At 34.1% G+C, this 18,526-nt stretch overlaps 1 protein-coding gene across 3 annotated transcripts in view; it reads right to left on the reverse strand.

Annotated features, from left to right (window-relative positions):
- LOC131844966 (NFX1-type zinc finger-containing protein 1-like) overlaps positions 1 to 17,683 on the reverse strand; it is a 58,303-nt gene extending 40,620 nt beyond the window's left edge. The window contains exons 1-3 of one of the 3 annotated variants that reach the window (XM_059193985.1): positions 17,634 to 17,683; positions 17,250 to 17,277; positions 15,939 to 16,010 (exon numbers count right to left, since the gene is read on the reverse strand). In XM_059193985.1, the coding sequence (XP_059049968.1) occupies positions 15,939 to 15,963 (25 nt within the window). In that variant the 5' untranslated portion in view covers positions 15,964 to 16,010; positions 17,250 to 17,277; positions 17,634 to 17,683. Of the gene's footprint in view, positions 1 to 15,938; positions 16,011 to 16,293; positions 16,324 to 17,249; positions 17,278 to 17,546 lie in introns of those variants that run through there. The other 2 variants (XM_059193967.1, XM_059193977.1) reach the window with 2 other exon arrangements.
- Positions 17,684 to 18,526: the final 843 nt, after the last annotated feature.

The following is an 18,526-nucleotide window of genomic DNA, read 5'->3' on the forward strand; positions in this document are numbered from 1 at the left end:
AGGTGGCTTTCAAGAAAAATGAATATTAAATTATTCTTGCTTTTAATTATTAGTCTGTACCACAGATAATATAATATTACATAGTTTGTACCATCTAGAATAGATACGTGAAGTTGTGATACCTTACTGGACATTCAAATCTGTTAATATAAAAAAGAGTAATTTTTAAGTCACTCAATAATCAATTACGATTATATCTGTTTGCATATTTAAATGATCTTTCCTAAACTCTTTATTTACGGACTATATTTATTTTAAAATTAATGAACAACCAACAATACAACGTCTTCATCTTTTAATTTGTTGTTGTAGTTGCAGACAATCTGTTAAAATAAATTATTTAAATAATAACAGATATTATCTTTAACTTTATTTGGCATAAATTCTATTTTTAAATAAAAAAAAAAATGTTTACGAAGGTTCTGCTCCTCAACCCACTTTTAGATTGAACCAGATTGAACAATAGAAATAGAAATAATCTTTATTCAAATAAACTCATTACAAACACTTTTGAATAGTCATATTTTGATTCTACCACTCATTCGGAATGCAGATTCATCACAAGAAGAATGAGCAAGAAACTTGTGTGTTGCTCTTTTTAATAGATGTTTTTTTTATATAAATAATTACAGTGTAACAAGTAAGAGGCATGCGACAATCAACACAGAAATCGCTACGCACTCATTATTAGTGTAATCAGATAATATTGTCAGTGCTATGTATTTAAAATTTTTCTACAAAAACATTATTATCGTTAACGAATTCTTCGATTTTATAGTAAGCTTTTTTGCAAAGGATGTGTTTTATTTGACATTTAAATCTTTTTTCTGGCAGATTTATAATAGACTCTGGTATTTTATTGTAAAACCTTACGCAATTGCCATAAAACGAATTACTAACTTTAGCCAAACGACATTTAGGTAAAATCAGTTTGTTATTGTTACGTAAGCTTTTATTAGTGCAATCACTAACTCTTTTGAAACTGTCTATACTCTTCCTGGCATACATGATATTTTCATAAATATATTGAGAAGCAACGGTGAGGATATTTGATTCCTTAAAGCACTCTCGCAAAGACTCCCTGGAACCCATGCTATAAATGGAGCGAATGGCCCTCTTTTGTAAAATAAATATTGTATTTATATCAGCTGCTTTGCCCCATAACAAAATACCATACGACATAATGCTATGGAAATAGCTAAAGTACACAAGTTTAGCCGTTGCCACGTCTGTTAATTGTCTAATTCTTCTTACCGCATAAGCGGCAGAACTAAGTCGACTCGCTAATTTAGTAATATGAGCACCCCATTGCAACTTGGAATCTAATGTGATACCTAGAAATACAGTATCATCCACAAAATTAATAGGTTTACTGTCCATCGTGATTTTTGAATCTACAGGCCTTACATTGGGGAGAATAAATTTGATACATTTAGTTTTATTTGCATTTAGTAACATATTATTAGCCGTAAACCATTTTAAAACATAAGAAGGAGCACCGTTTACTTCGTCCAAATCATCAATATGTCGATTGACTTTGAATACTAATGAAGTATCATCAGCAAACAGAACTATGTCAGCTATCTTTTCTACCATATAAGGAAGATCATTTATGTAAACTAAAAATAAGAAAGGACCTAAAATAGAGCCCTGAGGAACACCCATTTTAATACTAGTTCCCTCAGACTTTACACCATTTATTTCGACAACTTGAATTCTATTATTTAGATAGGATTTCATCATGCTTTGTGCTTCATATCTAATACCGTAATGTTCAAGTTTGAGCAAAAGTGTTTCATGTTCAACGCAATCAAATGCTTTGGAAAGATCACAAAATACACCGACTGCATCCTGAGACCTCTCCCAAGAATCAAATATATATTTAATGAGAGCTACACCGGCATCAGTCGTTGATTTACCGGCCGTGAAACCAAATTGTCGACTGTGAAGCAGTTTATTTACTTTAAAGTGTTGCAGCATTTGATTGAGCATAATTTTTTCAAACACTTTACTCAATACTGGTAAGATAGATATAGGCCTATAATTACCTACCACAGTTTTTTCTCCTGACTTAAAGAGTGGAGTTATTTTGCTATGTTTCATTAAATTGGGAAAAACACCATCAGAAATACATTTATTGAAAATAATTACTAAATATGGAGCAATAACATCTATAGCGGTGTTAATAACTTTAACAGACATGCCCCAATGGTCTTCAGTATTTTTTAAATTTAATTGTTTAAATGTTTTAGTAATTGTAGCAATGTCAATAAATGTAAATTTAAATGTAACCGGACAAGAAACAACATTGTCAATAAGGAATGATTTAACTGTACTAGGAGAAGAGTCCAAAGAGGAAGTAATATCAGTTGGAATATTAGCGAAAAATTTTTCAAAAATATTGACAATTTCTTTTGTGGAGGTTACTAGTTTATCATTATAATTTAACGTAAAATCGTTATATGGACTTTTAACTTTGCCAGTTTCTTTGTTAATAATATTCCACACTGTCCTTATCCTATCCTTGGACTCTTCAATTTTTTTATTTAGATAATTAGACTTTGCTACATTACATACCTTTTTAAAAGTTTTTGAGTATCTTTTTACATAATTTACGAATGTACTATCGAAACGGTATTTTTTTGAGCATATAAATCAAATAATATATTTCTACTTTTAAGAATTCCCTTTGTAGCCCATTCTGAAAATTTTGTTTTGTTAATAATATTGATAGTTTTTTTGTTAAATGCCTTATTATATTCGTTAGAAACAATATTGAAGAAATCTGTATAAAGTTTGTTAGGTTCATTAGATGGAAGATAAAAATCTAATTTACTACGAACTGATATTTTAAATTTATTTATCTTATAACTAGTCAAGTCTCTTTTTAATAAATTAATTTTCCCAATTTTGTTTAAGTGATTTGGAAAAATAACTATTTGACCACAGTGATCAGAAGGAAGGTTGTTTATTATGTTAAAGTTGATATCGATGCGAAATAAAAATACAGCGCTTTGTAGGAAGGTGTGTAATGGAATGAAATGATGGATGCAATTACAGAGATCGCAATATGCACGTAACATAAAAACTAGACGACGCGCGCCCCGCTCCCCGCCTCACCGCATCAGGAACCAGTTATTATTTATATTGTATTACGGTGAGGCGTTAACATACTGGGCCCCCTTGAAAGCTGGTCTTTCAAGGACTCAAGTGTCGCATCTTGATTCTTCCAGGCAACATACTTTAGAAACGGCTCTTCTCAGGATGCCCTTTTTTGTGATTACATCAATCACTCTCGTGATGCCATCTGATCCAGGATAGAGTTTTACAACACGACCAAGCAGCCATTTCATAGGTGGAAGTTGTTCATCTTTAATTATAACCAAGTCATCTGGTTTTATTTCTTGACATTTTGTACGCCATTTCACTCGTTCTTGTAATTCAGACAGGAATTCCTTGGACCACCTTTGCCAGAAGTGTTGTCGCAATTTTTCAATAAGCTGGTATCGTGTGACATTGTTCCTTTCTATAACTGGTGAAGGTAATGAAGTCAACGGACGACCAATTAGAAAATGCCCAGGAGTTAAAGGAGATAAATCTGATGGGTCCGATGATAGTGCAGTCAACGGACGAGAATTTAATATTGCCTCAATTTGTGCGAAAACGGTAGTAATTTCCTCAAAGGTTAAATTTGCATTGCCTATTACACGCTTTAGGTGAAATTTTGCCATTTTTACGCTGGACTCCCATATACCCCCAAAGTTAGGCGAGTAAGGCGGTGAAAATTTGAAATTAATGCCTTCTTTACATGAGAATTCGCTTACATCATTATTTGCCCTTGCTAAAAGTCTAACTAACTCTCCATTCGCTCCTACAAAATTTTTACCATTGTCGCAGTATATTGTATGTGGTTTTCCGCGACGTGATATGAATCGCCGCAAACAAAGTAAAAATGCCTGAGTGCTTAAGTCGGTAACAACTTCTAAATGCAAAGCTTTAGTGGCGAAGCATACAAATATACACAAGTATCCCTTCGTAGTTTTTGCGCCTCTACCCTTGCGGTTCAATATATAAAATGGCCCTGCAAAATCTGTACCTCAGGTTTCAAATGGGAGCGCTGGAGTAACTCATGAGCTTGGTAAACTTCCCATGAGAGGGTGTAAGGATTGTGCCTTGAAGCGTTTACAAGTCATGCATTTATTTACTGTCTTTGTAGCTAATTTTCGTCCGCCTAACGGCCAAAATTGTTCGCGGATCGAGCTTAATAAAAGTTGAGGACCGCAATGAAGCAATCGAAGATGCTCCCTTTCAAAAAGTAACTTTGTAAATTGATGATGAGGGTCAATTAATATGGGGTGTCTTTTTCCGTAGGTACATTGTAACGCATTTTGTATCCGTCCACCGACACGTAAAATGCCGGAAGAATCCATAAAAGGATTTAACGAAATAATGTTGGACGTTTTTGAAAGTGTTTTGTCTTTAGAAAGAATATTTATTTCATTAAAAAAGGAATCCTTTTGAGAGTGTTTGGCAATGGTAAGTAAAGATTCATATACTTCTTTATTAGTTAGTACCCCTGTCAACTTATTTTCAATATTTTTACAATTGTATAAAAATCTATGAATATATGCAACAACTCTCTGTAATTTGTATAACTTTGAAAATTTATTAAACGGTATTATATTTTCGATAATTTCTTTATTTTGTACTAATAAAATTCTTTTTGTTTCAGGTACCGACGTGAGATTATTTGTACTATCTACTGGCCAATTTGTTTCAGGTTCATACAAGAATGAAGGACCCTCCCACCACAACGAAGATGTAATAAGCTGCTGTGGCGAGACTCCTCTAGAAGCTAAATCGGCGGGATTTAAATGGGTAGGTACATGCCTCCATGCATTTTGATCAGTAAGTTTTCTTATCTCTTCGATACGATTACAGACGTATGTTTTTAGTGTTTTAGGTGGCGATTTTAGCCAAATCAAAACAATAGTGGAGTCACACCAAAAAAATGACTTAGATATTTTTGCTTTCAGAGAACTTATAACTTTAGAATATAAACGTGCGCCTAGAAGAGCTCCTAGTAGTTCAAGCCGAGGGATAGTAAGTTCGGGTTTAATTGGAGCTACTTTAGCCTTAGCGCAAAGTAATTTGATATCAGTAATGCCAGTTGTATTATTGTGTGACTTTAAATATATGCAAGCACCGTATGATGTTTGTGACGCGTCAGTAAAACAATGAAGTGTAATGTTTGTGGGCTGTTCGCACATTACGTATCTTGGTATTTCAAAATCATAAAATGTTGACAAATTGTGAGAAAATTCTAACCATTTTTCTTTTATTACGTCTGGAACAGGTTCATCCCACTCCAATTTCGAAAGCCATAACTTTTGTAAAAGTATTTTAGGTATTATTGTACATGCAGAAAGTAGACCTAAGGGATCAAAAACCTTACATGATGTAGATAAAATAGTTCGTTTAGTTACATTTGTATCAATATTTAACTGTGTATAAAATTTTAATTTGTCGGTACTTGGTTGCCATTTTAATCCTAGTATGGAGCTTTCCTTACAAAAATCCTGTGTTTGATCAATTGGAGTAATTTCTTTTAATAAATCAGGGACATTGGACCGAAATTTGTGTAATGAGAAACAGCCCTCATTTAATTTTTGCACTACTGCCTGCACCGATTTAGCTAATATTGATTTTGATGAGCTTCCCGTAATCAAATCGTCGACATAAAAATCATGTTTTATAACATCGGCAACAACTGGGTCAGTGCATTCTTCAGCTAGCTGAAGTAAGCATCTGGTACTGAGAAATGACGCAGCGGCTGTTCCATATGTTACAGTATTAAGTTGTAAAGTTTTTAAAGGAATTCGATCATTATCTCTCCACAAAATTAATTGTAAATGTCGCTGCGAGTGGTCAATTTCGATTTGACGATACATTTTTGTAATATCTGCCGTAACGACATATTTATTGTATCTAAATCGCAATAAAATAGACAGTAAGTCGTCTTGCACAACTGGACCTATCATCATTAAATCGTTTAGCGATTTACCTGTATCTGTTTTAAACGATGCATTAAATACTACTCTAAGTCGGGTTGTCTCACTGTTTTCACGTATAACCGCGTGATGTGGAATAAAATATCCGAACTTAGGTCGTTCTATCTGTGACAAGTGTCCCAAACTCTCATATTCCTGTATGAAGTTGGAATAGTCTATTTTGTGACCATTTCTTGCCAATCTTTTTTCTAAATTGTAAAAGCGTTTTCTAGCTATACTGTGTGATTCACCTAAAACGTTTTCGGGTGGTTCGCGAAAAGGAATTGTAACCGAGAACCTACCTGAAGGCAAACGTTTAGTATATTGTATAAAGTGGTTTTCACAATATTCTTCTTCCTTCGATAATATTTTTGTATTAGATTGTAATTCTTCTACTTCCCAGAATTTAGCTAAAGATTCTTTTATTTCTTTTGTAAAATGGCAATGAACTTTTGGAGTTGAAGAGTATGGATTACCACCAGTGGGGCCAGCAACAAGCCAACCAAATTTCGACTCCTGTAAAGTAGGATTATTTTTACCCAACTTAATTTGATTTGGCATAATTAAGTCCCAATAAATGTCTGCTCCTAATAAGAGGTCGATTTCAGATGGACAGAAAAATTTTGTGTCAGCTAATTGTATATTGGATGGCATATTTAGTTTAGCAACATCTACTAATACACTAGGCAATTTATTTGTAATATGTGGGATTACTAAACAGTCTACTTTTACTTGAAATGAATTTACGCAAGATTTCAGAAGCAAGTTACAACATTCAACTGAGTTAGTTATGCAGTTGTTCACGCCTAAAATCGGTATATTAGTTTTTCTACAGAGAATATTAATTTTGTTTTTTATTTTTTCAGATACGAAGGAAGACTGACTACCGCTGTCGAGGAGAGCCTTCACTAGGTGAGTTTTGTTATTTATCGTGTCTACTACTTCTATTTCAGCTGTGCATAATAACACCTGACCTGAAACAGAGGCAGAAAGAGAGACTTGCGACTCACGTGGCAAGAAGGAAGAACTAGTCGTTGATTCCGCAGGTAAGTTATTTTTGTTAGTATTTTCATTGCGATGTAATAATGAATTGTGTTTTCTGTTACAGATTTTGCAAGCACTCAAGCGGCAACGAGAATGGTGATGGCCAGGACGCAGACAGTTTTTACAGAGTTTGTATTTACTAATTGTAGTTGTTTTGCTATCCATAGACATATTTTTGAACTGTTCACACTCGTATAATAAATGATTACTATTGCAAACAACACAATTTCTTTTATTTGTAGCTACTGAGGACGTAACAAAGGACCTTGTAGGTTTGTTTTCTTTGTAAGTATTATGTTTTTCAAGTTTAATTGAATCAGTACGACCGTGTTGTATGGTTTCTAAAATATTAGCTCGACTACGTAAAAATTCAAAGAAATCAGCTAACGTAGGTGACAGATCCAATGAATTACGATGCTCCTCCCATTTGCGACCTGTGGCAGGATCCAGCTTCGAAGTCATAATATAGATAACCAAAGTATCCCAAAATTGAACAGGTTCTTTTAATTCCTCCAAGGATCTCAAGTTTTTTGTGTAATAATCTACCATATAACGTAGGGATTTGTGTGATTCTTTTCCTAATGCATCAAAACTAAATAAACATTTAATGTGATTGTTTATTAATATAATTTTATTATTGAATCTATCACAAAGAATATTCCATGCTAAATCATAATTGCTAGAGGTGAAATTGATGGACTTAATAACAATACTTGCACTACCCTCTAGTGACGAACGCAAGTAATGAAATTTATTGATTTTCGGGATGGAATCGTTGTTGTGAATGAGAGATTCGAAGGTATCTCTGTATTCTAGCCATTTCAGGTTATTTCCGTCAAAGGAGGGTAGCTTGATGGTCGGAAGTCTAATATTACACATGCTGTACTCATTGTTAGTTTTTATAGAATTATCTGAGCCTTGAGAGGGAGGTCTATCGGATTTACAAGCTGACTCCAAGATGTCCTGTGCTATAGCGATTGATTTACAGAATGAGCTTTCGATAGTGTCGCGTTCCTCTAATTGAGGGGATATATTGTCAGACGTGAGAAGCTCAATTTTATTTTGTATGTCGTCAAAGGAAGAGAATAATTCCTGTAACCGAGATAATTTTAACTGAAGCTCGTTTATTTGTAGCTTTGCTAAAGTTTTTGGTTCGACAAGTTTTACAATGTCTATATATTTTTGAAATATAGTAATTCTAGCTTTTATATTACTTCGTAGTTGTGTATATTCTTTTAACTCCTTGCCGTCTGCCATTATAAATTGTAAATTTAGCAGATTTGCAAAAAAAAATGGGCGATTGGAGAGTTAGCAAAACACAAACAAAATGAAAAAAAAACCAAATAATAATAAATTAAATTAAAAAGAAAATAGATGTAAATTTCAAACCGTAAGTCACTAAGTATGAGTGGACTGGCAAATACTCAGATATGATGCAAGCGAAGTCAAACGGCCGCGTCAGCACTCAACCAACAGCGCGGCAGGTGGCGCAGGGAATTTATGGGCTTGATCTGGATTATATTTATGTATATTTAAATAAAATAACAAAGCAAACGTTTATCTAATTTAATTTTATATGAGACAAGACAGTTGACATATTTTAGTTGCGCGCGCAGCTTCGCATGCGCGCTGCCTATACAATATATTTATGTACGTATACAGCCATATTACTCCCTTCCAGAGACCGTTCCTACGGGCGATAATAATCTGGAAATTTTACTATACGTCCTAATCTTGTTTTAGTTTTTATTTTTTCAGGTGCAGGCGTATCGTCGGAGCATTCAGGTGGAGTGCGGCTGCTGTCATCTAATATGTACGCTGGCTTTAAGCGATCGGCGGATACAGTGACAGGTTTGCCTTTTACTATTATTTTGTATACTTTTTCAGATCTCTCTAGTACAGCATATGGACCGGTGTATGCAGGTTGCAAGGAAGCTCGTACTGCATCATCTCTTAGGAAGACATGACTAGCAGTTGGTAAGTCCTTAAAAATAAATATGGATGGTTTTACGTGGCGTGAAGCAGGTGAAGGTTTCAAATTATTTGCAAACGAGCGCAATCGAGCACTGTACTCAGTGACGTCTGTTGTTACAGCTGTGCTGGGGTCAATAAATTCTCCCGGTAAGCGCAGCGGTTCTCCATAGACCATTTCTGCAGTACTCGCTTGAAGATCTTCCTTATACGCACTTCGAATTCCAAGTAGTACCAAAGGTAAGGCTTCCATCCAGTTTTCAGTTGCATGACATGTAATAGCATTTTTTAACTGTCTATGGAATCTCTCTATAATTCCATTGCATGCAGGATGATATGCAGTAGTCTTCTTATGATGAAATCCTGATATTTTGGATAGATGTTGAAATAGAGAAGATTCAAACTGTTTACCACGGTCTGTTACTATATCTATGGGTGATCCAAATCTTGATATCCAACCAGTGAGCAAAGCTTTTGCGACTGTTTCAGCTGTAGCATCGGGTATTGGTATCACCTCAGGCCATCGACTGAAGCGATCTATAGCAGTGAGGCAATAGCGGTTTCCATTACAAATTGGAAGTGGTCCGATGAGATCTATATGTACGTGCATAAATCGTGCTCGTGGCAGTTGGAATGAACCCAAAGGGGATGATACATGCCTAGTTATCTTAGATCGTTGACAAGCTAAACATGTACGTGTCCACTCTCTGCAGTCTTTTTTAATACCAGGCCATACGTAGCGTTATGCGACTAACTTGACCGTTGCATTAGCACCAGGATGGCTTAATGCATGTAGGCTATTAAAAACTTGTTTCCGCAGTGGCTTTGTGACAAAGGGCCTTGAAATTGGAGTGCTTACGTCACAATATAATTCGGCGTGAGTTCCAGGTATCTTTATCTTCTCTAAAGGTAAAGATGTTTTATGTTCCAGCATTTCTCTTAATTCTGGATCGGATGCTTGTGATTCAGATAGTTGAGAGAAATCTATAGAAAGTTCTAGTTCTTCTACTCTGCTCAATGTGTCAGCGACTATGTTATTTTTACCTGAGATGTGTCTTAAGTCAGTTGTAAACTGCGATATAAAATCGAGATGACGAAACTGTCTCGGTGAACATTTGTCTTTGCGTTGATGAAAAGCGAAACATAATGGTTTATGGTCTGTGAAAATTGTGAAATCTCTAGCTTCAACCATGTGTCTAAAATATTTCAATGCTTCGTAAATCGCGAGGAGTTCTCGATCATATGGAGAATATTTTTGTTGTGCTGCGGTTAACTTACGTGAAAAGAAAGCAAGCGGTTGCCAGTCACCGTCTTTATATTGCTGTAATGCAGCACCAATTGCTTTATCTGATGCATCTGTGACAAGACCTAATTTACATTGGCAATCGGGATGAGCGAGAAGTGTAGCACGACAGAGACTTTCTTTACAATCCTCAAATGCTTGAAGTGTGTCACCACATAAGTTGACAGGGTGAGATCCTTTTACAGAACCAATCATTAGAGAATGAAGGGGTGCTTGAGTTTCTGCAGCTCCGGGAATAAACCGTCTGTAGAAATTAAGCATTCCTAAAAATCTACGAAGTTCTCGAACTGTCTTCGGAGGTGGAAATGATTTGATAGCTTCAGCTTTCTCCTCAAGAGGTTTAATTCCATCGGCTGATATGCTGTATCCAAGGAATTTGACTTCAGATTGACCAAAGTTGCATTTTGCAATATTAATAATGATACCGTAATCCTTCAGTCTATGGAATAGTATGCGCAGATGCTCTTCATGGAGGTCTTCATTCTTCGAAAATACTAGAAAATCGTCAATGTATGGATAGACAAAATCTAGCCCTCGTGTAATTTCATCCACAAAACGCTGAAAAGTTTGACCTGCATTTCGTAATCCGAAGGTCATGGCAGGAAATTCATATAATCCGAATGGTGTTGTGATGGCAGTCTTATGAATATCGTCTGTATTAACAGGAATCTGATGGAAGGCTTTAACAAGATCAATTGTTGAGAATACTGTACAACCTGATATACTGTGTGTGAAATCATGGACATGTCTGACAGGATATCTATCAGGTATGGTGCGAGCATTCAGCATTCGATAATCTCCACAAGGTCGCCATCCATTATCTTTCTTTGGTGTGAGATGTAGTGGCGAAGCCCAGGAGCTTTCTGAAGGTCGTGTAATACCTAATTTCAGCATATTCTCAAATTCTGTTTTTGCTATTTTTAGTTTGTCTGGTGCGAGGCGGCGTGGTGTGCAGGATATAGGTGGTCCTGGTGTGGTCCTGATAAAATGAACAGTACTGTGCTTAACTTCAGCTTGTCTTCCAGATGGATGTGTGATTTCGGGGAAATCTTTCAGGATTTGGTCGTACCGTGAGTCACCGATTGGTATCTTGATAGAAGAAATGGCAGTTGATGAGTGAGCAGGAGAACAAACGATAGAAAGTGTCGTTGTATTATCCAGCAAACGTTGGTTACGTATGTCTACAAGAAGGCCATAGAACTTCAAGAAATCAGCTCCTATAATTGCTTTAGTGACATCACCAACGATGAAACGCCATGGGAAATCGCGACGTAAACCAATATCCAAATCTAGATGAGTATATCCGAATGTGTTAATTGTTGTACCGTTTGCAGCAGATAATTCAAAATCTGATTTAGGACGACGCTCATGTAGTGCTCGCCGTGGGAAGACACAAACGTCGCTACCTGTATCGACAAGAAATTGCATCTTCGACCGACGATCTACAACAAACAGGCGACCAGACGTATTGGGACGGTCGTACGTCGCCATTACAGACCGCCCTCTGCATTTCCCGCATGATATTTACATGGTTTAACACAACGCTTCGCTTTTGATCCAAACTTTGCGTGGTACCAAGAGTTCGGAAATTTTCTATAGTTGGACTCTAATCGCGTTTTCGAGTGACTGCGACTTCGTTGACGAGGCGGGGAACGAGACTGACGATCTAGAAGCATCTTCATCTGTCTTCGAAGCTCAGCTATCTCGTTAGCCATGGTGTCTAGCGATGATGCTGGAACTGAAGCGGCTGATACCTGCGGTGTAGCTGGAGCGATATCCTGGATGCGGTCTGCCAGATCTGAAAGTATCTCCAGTGACGCTGTGGGTTGAGCGGCTATCACCGTTTGTACGCTGTGTGGTAGTCTGCTTGTCCAGATAGTCTTGATGACGTCTTCTGGAACGTTGGGTCCTGCGAGACTTTGTAAATGTCTCAAAAATTGAGATGGGCGGCGGTCTCCTAATTCCTCATGCATGAGAAGTTGTTTTACTTGTTTTTCACGTGAGGCGCTTAGACGTTTGATAAGCTCTGTTTTTAATTTATCATATTTTTCAGTGGAAGGTGGAGAGATAATAATATCTTTGACTTCTTTCGAAAATTGATGATCCAGTTGTCCAATAACGTAATTAAATTTTGTTATATCTGATGTAATATTTGAAACTGCGAATTGTCCCTCGACTTGTGCGAACCATATTTCTGGCTCTTCCGGCCAGAAAGGAGGAACGCGTATTCCGACTCTAAACAGTTCAGATGGTTCGGTAGCTATTGTATTTTCCAAAGACATGATGTTCATATATATCAGTAAAATTGTGTTTTATATGTAATTTTGTTCTATAAAAATATGTATTTTATATCCTTACGGTTCTGTCCAAGAGCGGGGTCACCAGTTATGGGCTTGATCTGGATTATATTTATATATATTTAAATAAAATAACAAAGCAAACGTTTATCTAATTTAATTTTATATGAGACAAGACAGTTGACATATTTTAGTTGCGCGCGCAGCTTCGCATGCGCGCTGCCTATACAATATATTTATGTACGTATACAGCCATAAATTTGTCAACAATATCAGGTAGTTCGTCTTACTGCGCCCATACAATGATTGTCGCCGATTACAAAAACCTGGAATTTACCATAGTACTAGCTTATATAATTGTATTGAAATGTTTTGTATTTATTGTAAATTAATTTTAGTAAAAATTTACACTATATATATAGGTAATAAACCAATTACACACAAATCTTGTATATTGTAAGGCCTGTATGAGTAGGTATTTGCTTGATTTTAAGGTAGATTAATATTTATGTATTGTATTTACAATACAATAAATGGTTATCGTTATTTATTTTACTAATATACCTATTGCTTATTACGTAGCAATATCCTATTTTAGTTATATTTCGCAATTTTGTAATGATATACTATAATTTTAATGAATTTTAATTGTAACTTTTGAAAATATAAATATGTATTTTAGAAATATATTCAATTGTACCCAAATAACACGATTGTTACTTGATTTTATCTTAAATAGTCACAAAACTAAAAAAAATGTAGTTTTTAATGCTAAAATATGTGGGTGTTAATATTAACAAAATGGTGCAAACGCGTTCGGTTTTACACTGTAGTGATATTAAATACAAATAACTAAGTACATACCTATTGAGGCAATATTAACTTGTACTGAGATTTAAAACACTAATTATGTAATTATAAATACTCAAACTGGATATAACTTCCCTTTTGATGGCGTCGATAACCACAAATTTCGTTCAATGCACACAATAGGCCGGTAATTGCGTAGTTGATTATTGCAATTTCTTATTTTTCAAATCTCCGTCAGCTCGTCGCGTCGTAATTGTTTATTTAGATGCTTGATTGAATATTAAAACCTTCGTCAGCCTGCACCGAGTCCAGAATATCACGTCGGGGTCACCAATGTTAAAGTTGATATCGATGCGAAATAAAAATACAGCGCTTTGTAGGAAGGTGTGTAATGGAATGAAATGATGGATGCAATTACAGAGATCGCAATATGCACGTAACATAAAAACTAGACGACGCGCGCCCCGCTCCCCGCCTCACCGCATCAGGAACCAGTTATTATTTATATTGTATTACGGTGAGGCGTTAACAATTATTATTTTATCTAAATACTCACTGTTGCTAAATATGTTATCCAAGCAAGTAGCAGAGTGGTAGTGATACGAGTGGGTTCGTGGAAGACATTACTCAAGTCAAAGGATTGAAATAAACTCATTAATTTAGTTTTTGTGGTATTATGTGATAAAATGTCAACATTGAAATCACCACACACTATAATTTTTTTGTTAATATTAAATACTCTTTTTAAAATATCCTCCATTACCTCTTCAAATAAATTATAATCACTATTTGGAGATCTATATACACATATAACTATATAATTGTCTAGTTCCACACAGGAAATTTCAATACAACATTCAACAGAAAGATTGCCAATATCACTACATTCTTTTACTTTTATATTATTTTTTACCAATATCATGGAACCTCCTCTATTTACTATTTTTCTATTAAAGCAGCTGACAATATTATAATTGTTTAAGCTGAACATCATATTGCTCACTTTGAGCCAATGTTCAGTTAAACATAAAACATCTATATTATTTTTTTCTAAAAACAATTGAATAATTAATTCACAGCCGAGAAAACTTTGTATGTTCTGGTGAACAATTTTCAATTCTGATAGCTTTCCCTTTGTCTTTTTCAGCAGTTTAAATCTGCAGTCATATTTAAATTTTTGTAAATAAAAGGATTCTTACTAGAATCAATATTTATGTCAATATTTTCAGTATGTTTAGTATTAACATTAGTACAAGTACTACTAATTGGATTAATGCAACCCATTATATTACTTATAATGGGGTCATTTATATTATAAGCTAGTAAACTAGCTATATTTGTTATTTGTTTTTTAGGCAGATAAAATCTATCTCCAGTCATACAAAAGTTTGTAACAAATTTGTTACTATCAAAAAATAAAAAGTCATTATGACGACATGTCATATTATAAAATAAATTATTAATATAATATATGAACTTATTTTGTTCAATGGTCAGAGAACGACAGTAAGGAAATGCACATAATATTATTTTACCTATGCCCAGCTCAGCAATATTAAGCAAAGAGTTTACAAGTTTAATTACATGACTTTTTTTACATATAAACAGTTGCCTAAAGCAATGACTAATGTGGTTAACTTATCATACCTACCATTAACCACCTTATTTAAAATATTAGGCAATGAAGCACCAGGAAGACAATTATTTATGACATGTTGATATAGACTTTCTGATAATGAACGGCCCAGACCCTTACCATATTCATCTGAATAAATAATTGTCCTTCGTACTGGTGCAACATTACAATTATCAGTTTTTAAAGACAAGTTAGAATTGAATAAACTAGAACAAGGAGTGATTGACTCAGTCAAAACCGATGTAATTGACTTATTGTTATTTCCATTAGGGCTATACTGACAAGATGAACCCACCTGAATTTCAGTAACTAACTTAACCGTTTTAGAAGTTTGCGGTTGAGAAGAAATAATTGACGAAATTAGGCTCTGGACTATATAGTTAAAGAGAGAGAGAGTTAGAAGACATTAAATATTATTACAGGGTACTGGTCTAGAAAAGGTAACTCTGATTACTAGCTACATGGTACACGTATAATAAGCTAGGGGCAGTAGCTACCTCAGTATCTGCCGTATCAATTATACGGGGCCCCCAGGCCACGGGTGTCCCCAACGTGAGCTTTATAAAATTAACTATCCAAATTTTTTTAATTTCACGAATGACAAAATAAAGCTAATCAGTTTGTCGAAAAAAAGGAAAGGAGAGTGCACCTATGTTTAATATGAAAAAATTGACAGATAGATGATTATGTTGAAGAAATTTAATTTTATGCAATTTTTTTGCGAGAAATATTTGCCCGAAGGGTAAACATTTAAGGGCTCCCAAACAAATTTTTATACGGAGCCCAGCCAAGGCACGCTACGCTTCTGGCAATAAGAAACTACTTACACGGATTTTCCCTGTCGTCTTCCATTATACTTAGTCATTCGCAAATTGGATGCCAAGTCGTCCTTTGTATAGCTGAAACAAAATAAATTGTAAATCATACAAAAATTTTTCGGCACCAGATTTTATATAAATTTATTTTGTTCAGGAATAGGTATATTTTTCTTTATCTGTTGTTCTACGTTATTTACTTTCAGGTACACCACTAGTTACCCTAAGGTGAGAAGTTTCTTAATTATATAAAATAGCGATTCGCGGCGTATTTGTTATTTATTTCCACTCTTACGACTAATTTCACAGGTCTAATATCCTAATACAATAGCGTAACAAATATATTTTAACATAAAAAAGTCATTACCGTTTGATGGCCAACACACATTGTGTCATTGAGATATCCCCGATTGTCGTAGTGAACAGTGTTGCCAATTTAGCATATTTTATGCTAGATGTGACATATTTTTACATTCTTGGGCATATTTATTTGTTGCTCAGCATTTTAATATTTAATTTATAACATTACAATTTATAATTAATATACAATATATATTTTTAATACTATCATTATTGTTTAAAAAAAATTTAGGCATGAAATAAATAATCAGAAAGAATTTCACTGACAAAAGTTTGTCTCTATCACACATGCAAGTTGGTATTATCTATTTCGGAATACTTATTACGATTATCTTTGTCATTGTTGGCAATCTGTCGATCAGCATCAACTGTCCACTGTCGATGAAGACCGAGATATATATATTTTTCTTTTAATATTCTGGGACTTTTGTAAAAACTAAAAGTACGTGCCAGTTCCATTGTACCCTAGAATTAATTACTACATTACCTCACCAAATAAAATTGCCTTAGCCTAACTATCTGAACAATCGGCTAAGGCCAAGATATAAATTATCTTCGATAACATAATTAATTATATCAAAAAGTAAACATTATTTTTATTTATTATTAAAGATTTAATAATAAATAAATAAAAAATATATAAATTACGTTTTATTTGACATTGAAATATATTAGCATATTTTTAGCAATATTTTATAACAATTAGCCTAGTATAATTTTAACAGCAGTTTAGCATATTTTGTGTTGGCAACACTGATTGTGAAGGAATTTCATTGTGGATCTTTTTAGGAAATGTGGAACGACGACGATTCGAATGTAAATGTAATAATAATGTAAGTTTAATAGTATTAGCAGATGACAAAATACATAGTAGTTATTCATATCTAGTAAATTCACACTATTTATAATATGTTATAATATTAGACGCACAAATAAGTTATACTGGTAAATAAATAGACTTACATGTCGTTGCAGCTTTACTTGCACTTCACTATAATAAAAAAGACTATATTAATAAAAATAATAATAATCTCAGGACAATTCACACAGCGCCATCTAGACCCAAGTTAAGCTAGCTAAAGCTTGTGTTATGGGTACTAGATAACTGATACAAATACATAGATATTTTTTGTTTCGTAAATATATATTATACACAGAATACTATAAAAAATAAATACATGGAAATTCCTACAAAAAGTTTTATAACATAAGTTTATAGCTTATAACTATAAATTGCTACTGCTAGAAATAAGTATTTACTTTATAAACTGGTGCTACATAATAATTATGTAAAGGTTTCTACAATCATACACACTGAATTTATTATCACAACAAAACAAATAATACCTATTAAAATATCAAATATAGTCTACTGACTGGCTATAGGTAAGTCACTAACTACATTTTCATTATAAACAAATAGACCACTAACTCTATATATAGTAGACAAACAAAGCAAGAACTCGGTAGAGAAAGTTATTGTCCTGTATTTTTATCATATCATAGATATGTTATTATTATCACACACTGTGATATGATAAGCGATACCATTACGCTACAACTGTGTTGCTAAATACAAATCAGCGAATGCATGCAAGTTTTATTAAATAAAAGGTATTGATTATTGTTATAATTTATTATATAGGATACATGTATACTAATATTATAAAAAGAATGTTTGTAAGGTTGTAGGGGGTTGTTAAATCAGCAATAAACTACGACGTAATTTATATATCGTGTATTTCTTAGTGTGATATTTTGTAAACTGATACAGTAAAATATGTTTCAAATGTGTAATATTATGTATTTTTTCCAAGAAATGCAACGAGAAAGAGGGGTAAAAGGTCTTAGAGTAAATAGGTATACAATATTATAGATTGTACATAGAGTTGTCATATAAAGGGTGGTATATATTACTTCAACAGTTCCTCCCACACTTTACATGATTTACATACAAACATCTCAGATGGCAAATATTGAGTCATAATACCACGAGGCTTCATAATAGAATAAAAAATCATTTATTCAAATAAACTTAATTTAAGCACTTTTGAATAGTCATAATATTTTTTTTATCTACTACTCATTCGGAAAGCTGTCTCATCACGAGAAGCACGAGCAAGAAACTTGTGTGTTGCTCTTTTAAGTAATCCTTGTCACATTTTACAAGTCGAAACGTGTGAATACAAACTACCTACCAGCACTAAATGTAAAATCAGTAACAAGTAAAGATCTTTATA

This window comes from Achroia grisella, unplaced genomic scaffold, assembly GCF_030625045.1.
Source record: "Achroia grisella isolate CSIRO2021 unplaced genomic scaffold, CSIRO_AGI_Agris_v1 utg109, whole genome shotgun sequence".
In the NCBI taxonomy this organism is placed as follows: domain Eukaryota; kingdom Metazoa; phylum Arthropoda; class Insecta; order Lepidoptera; family Pyralidae; genus Achroia; species Achroia grisella.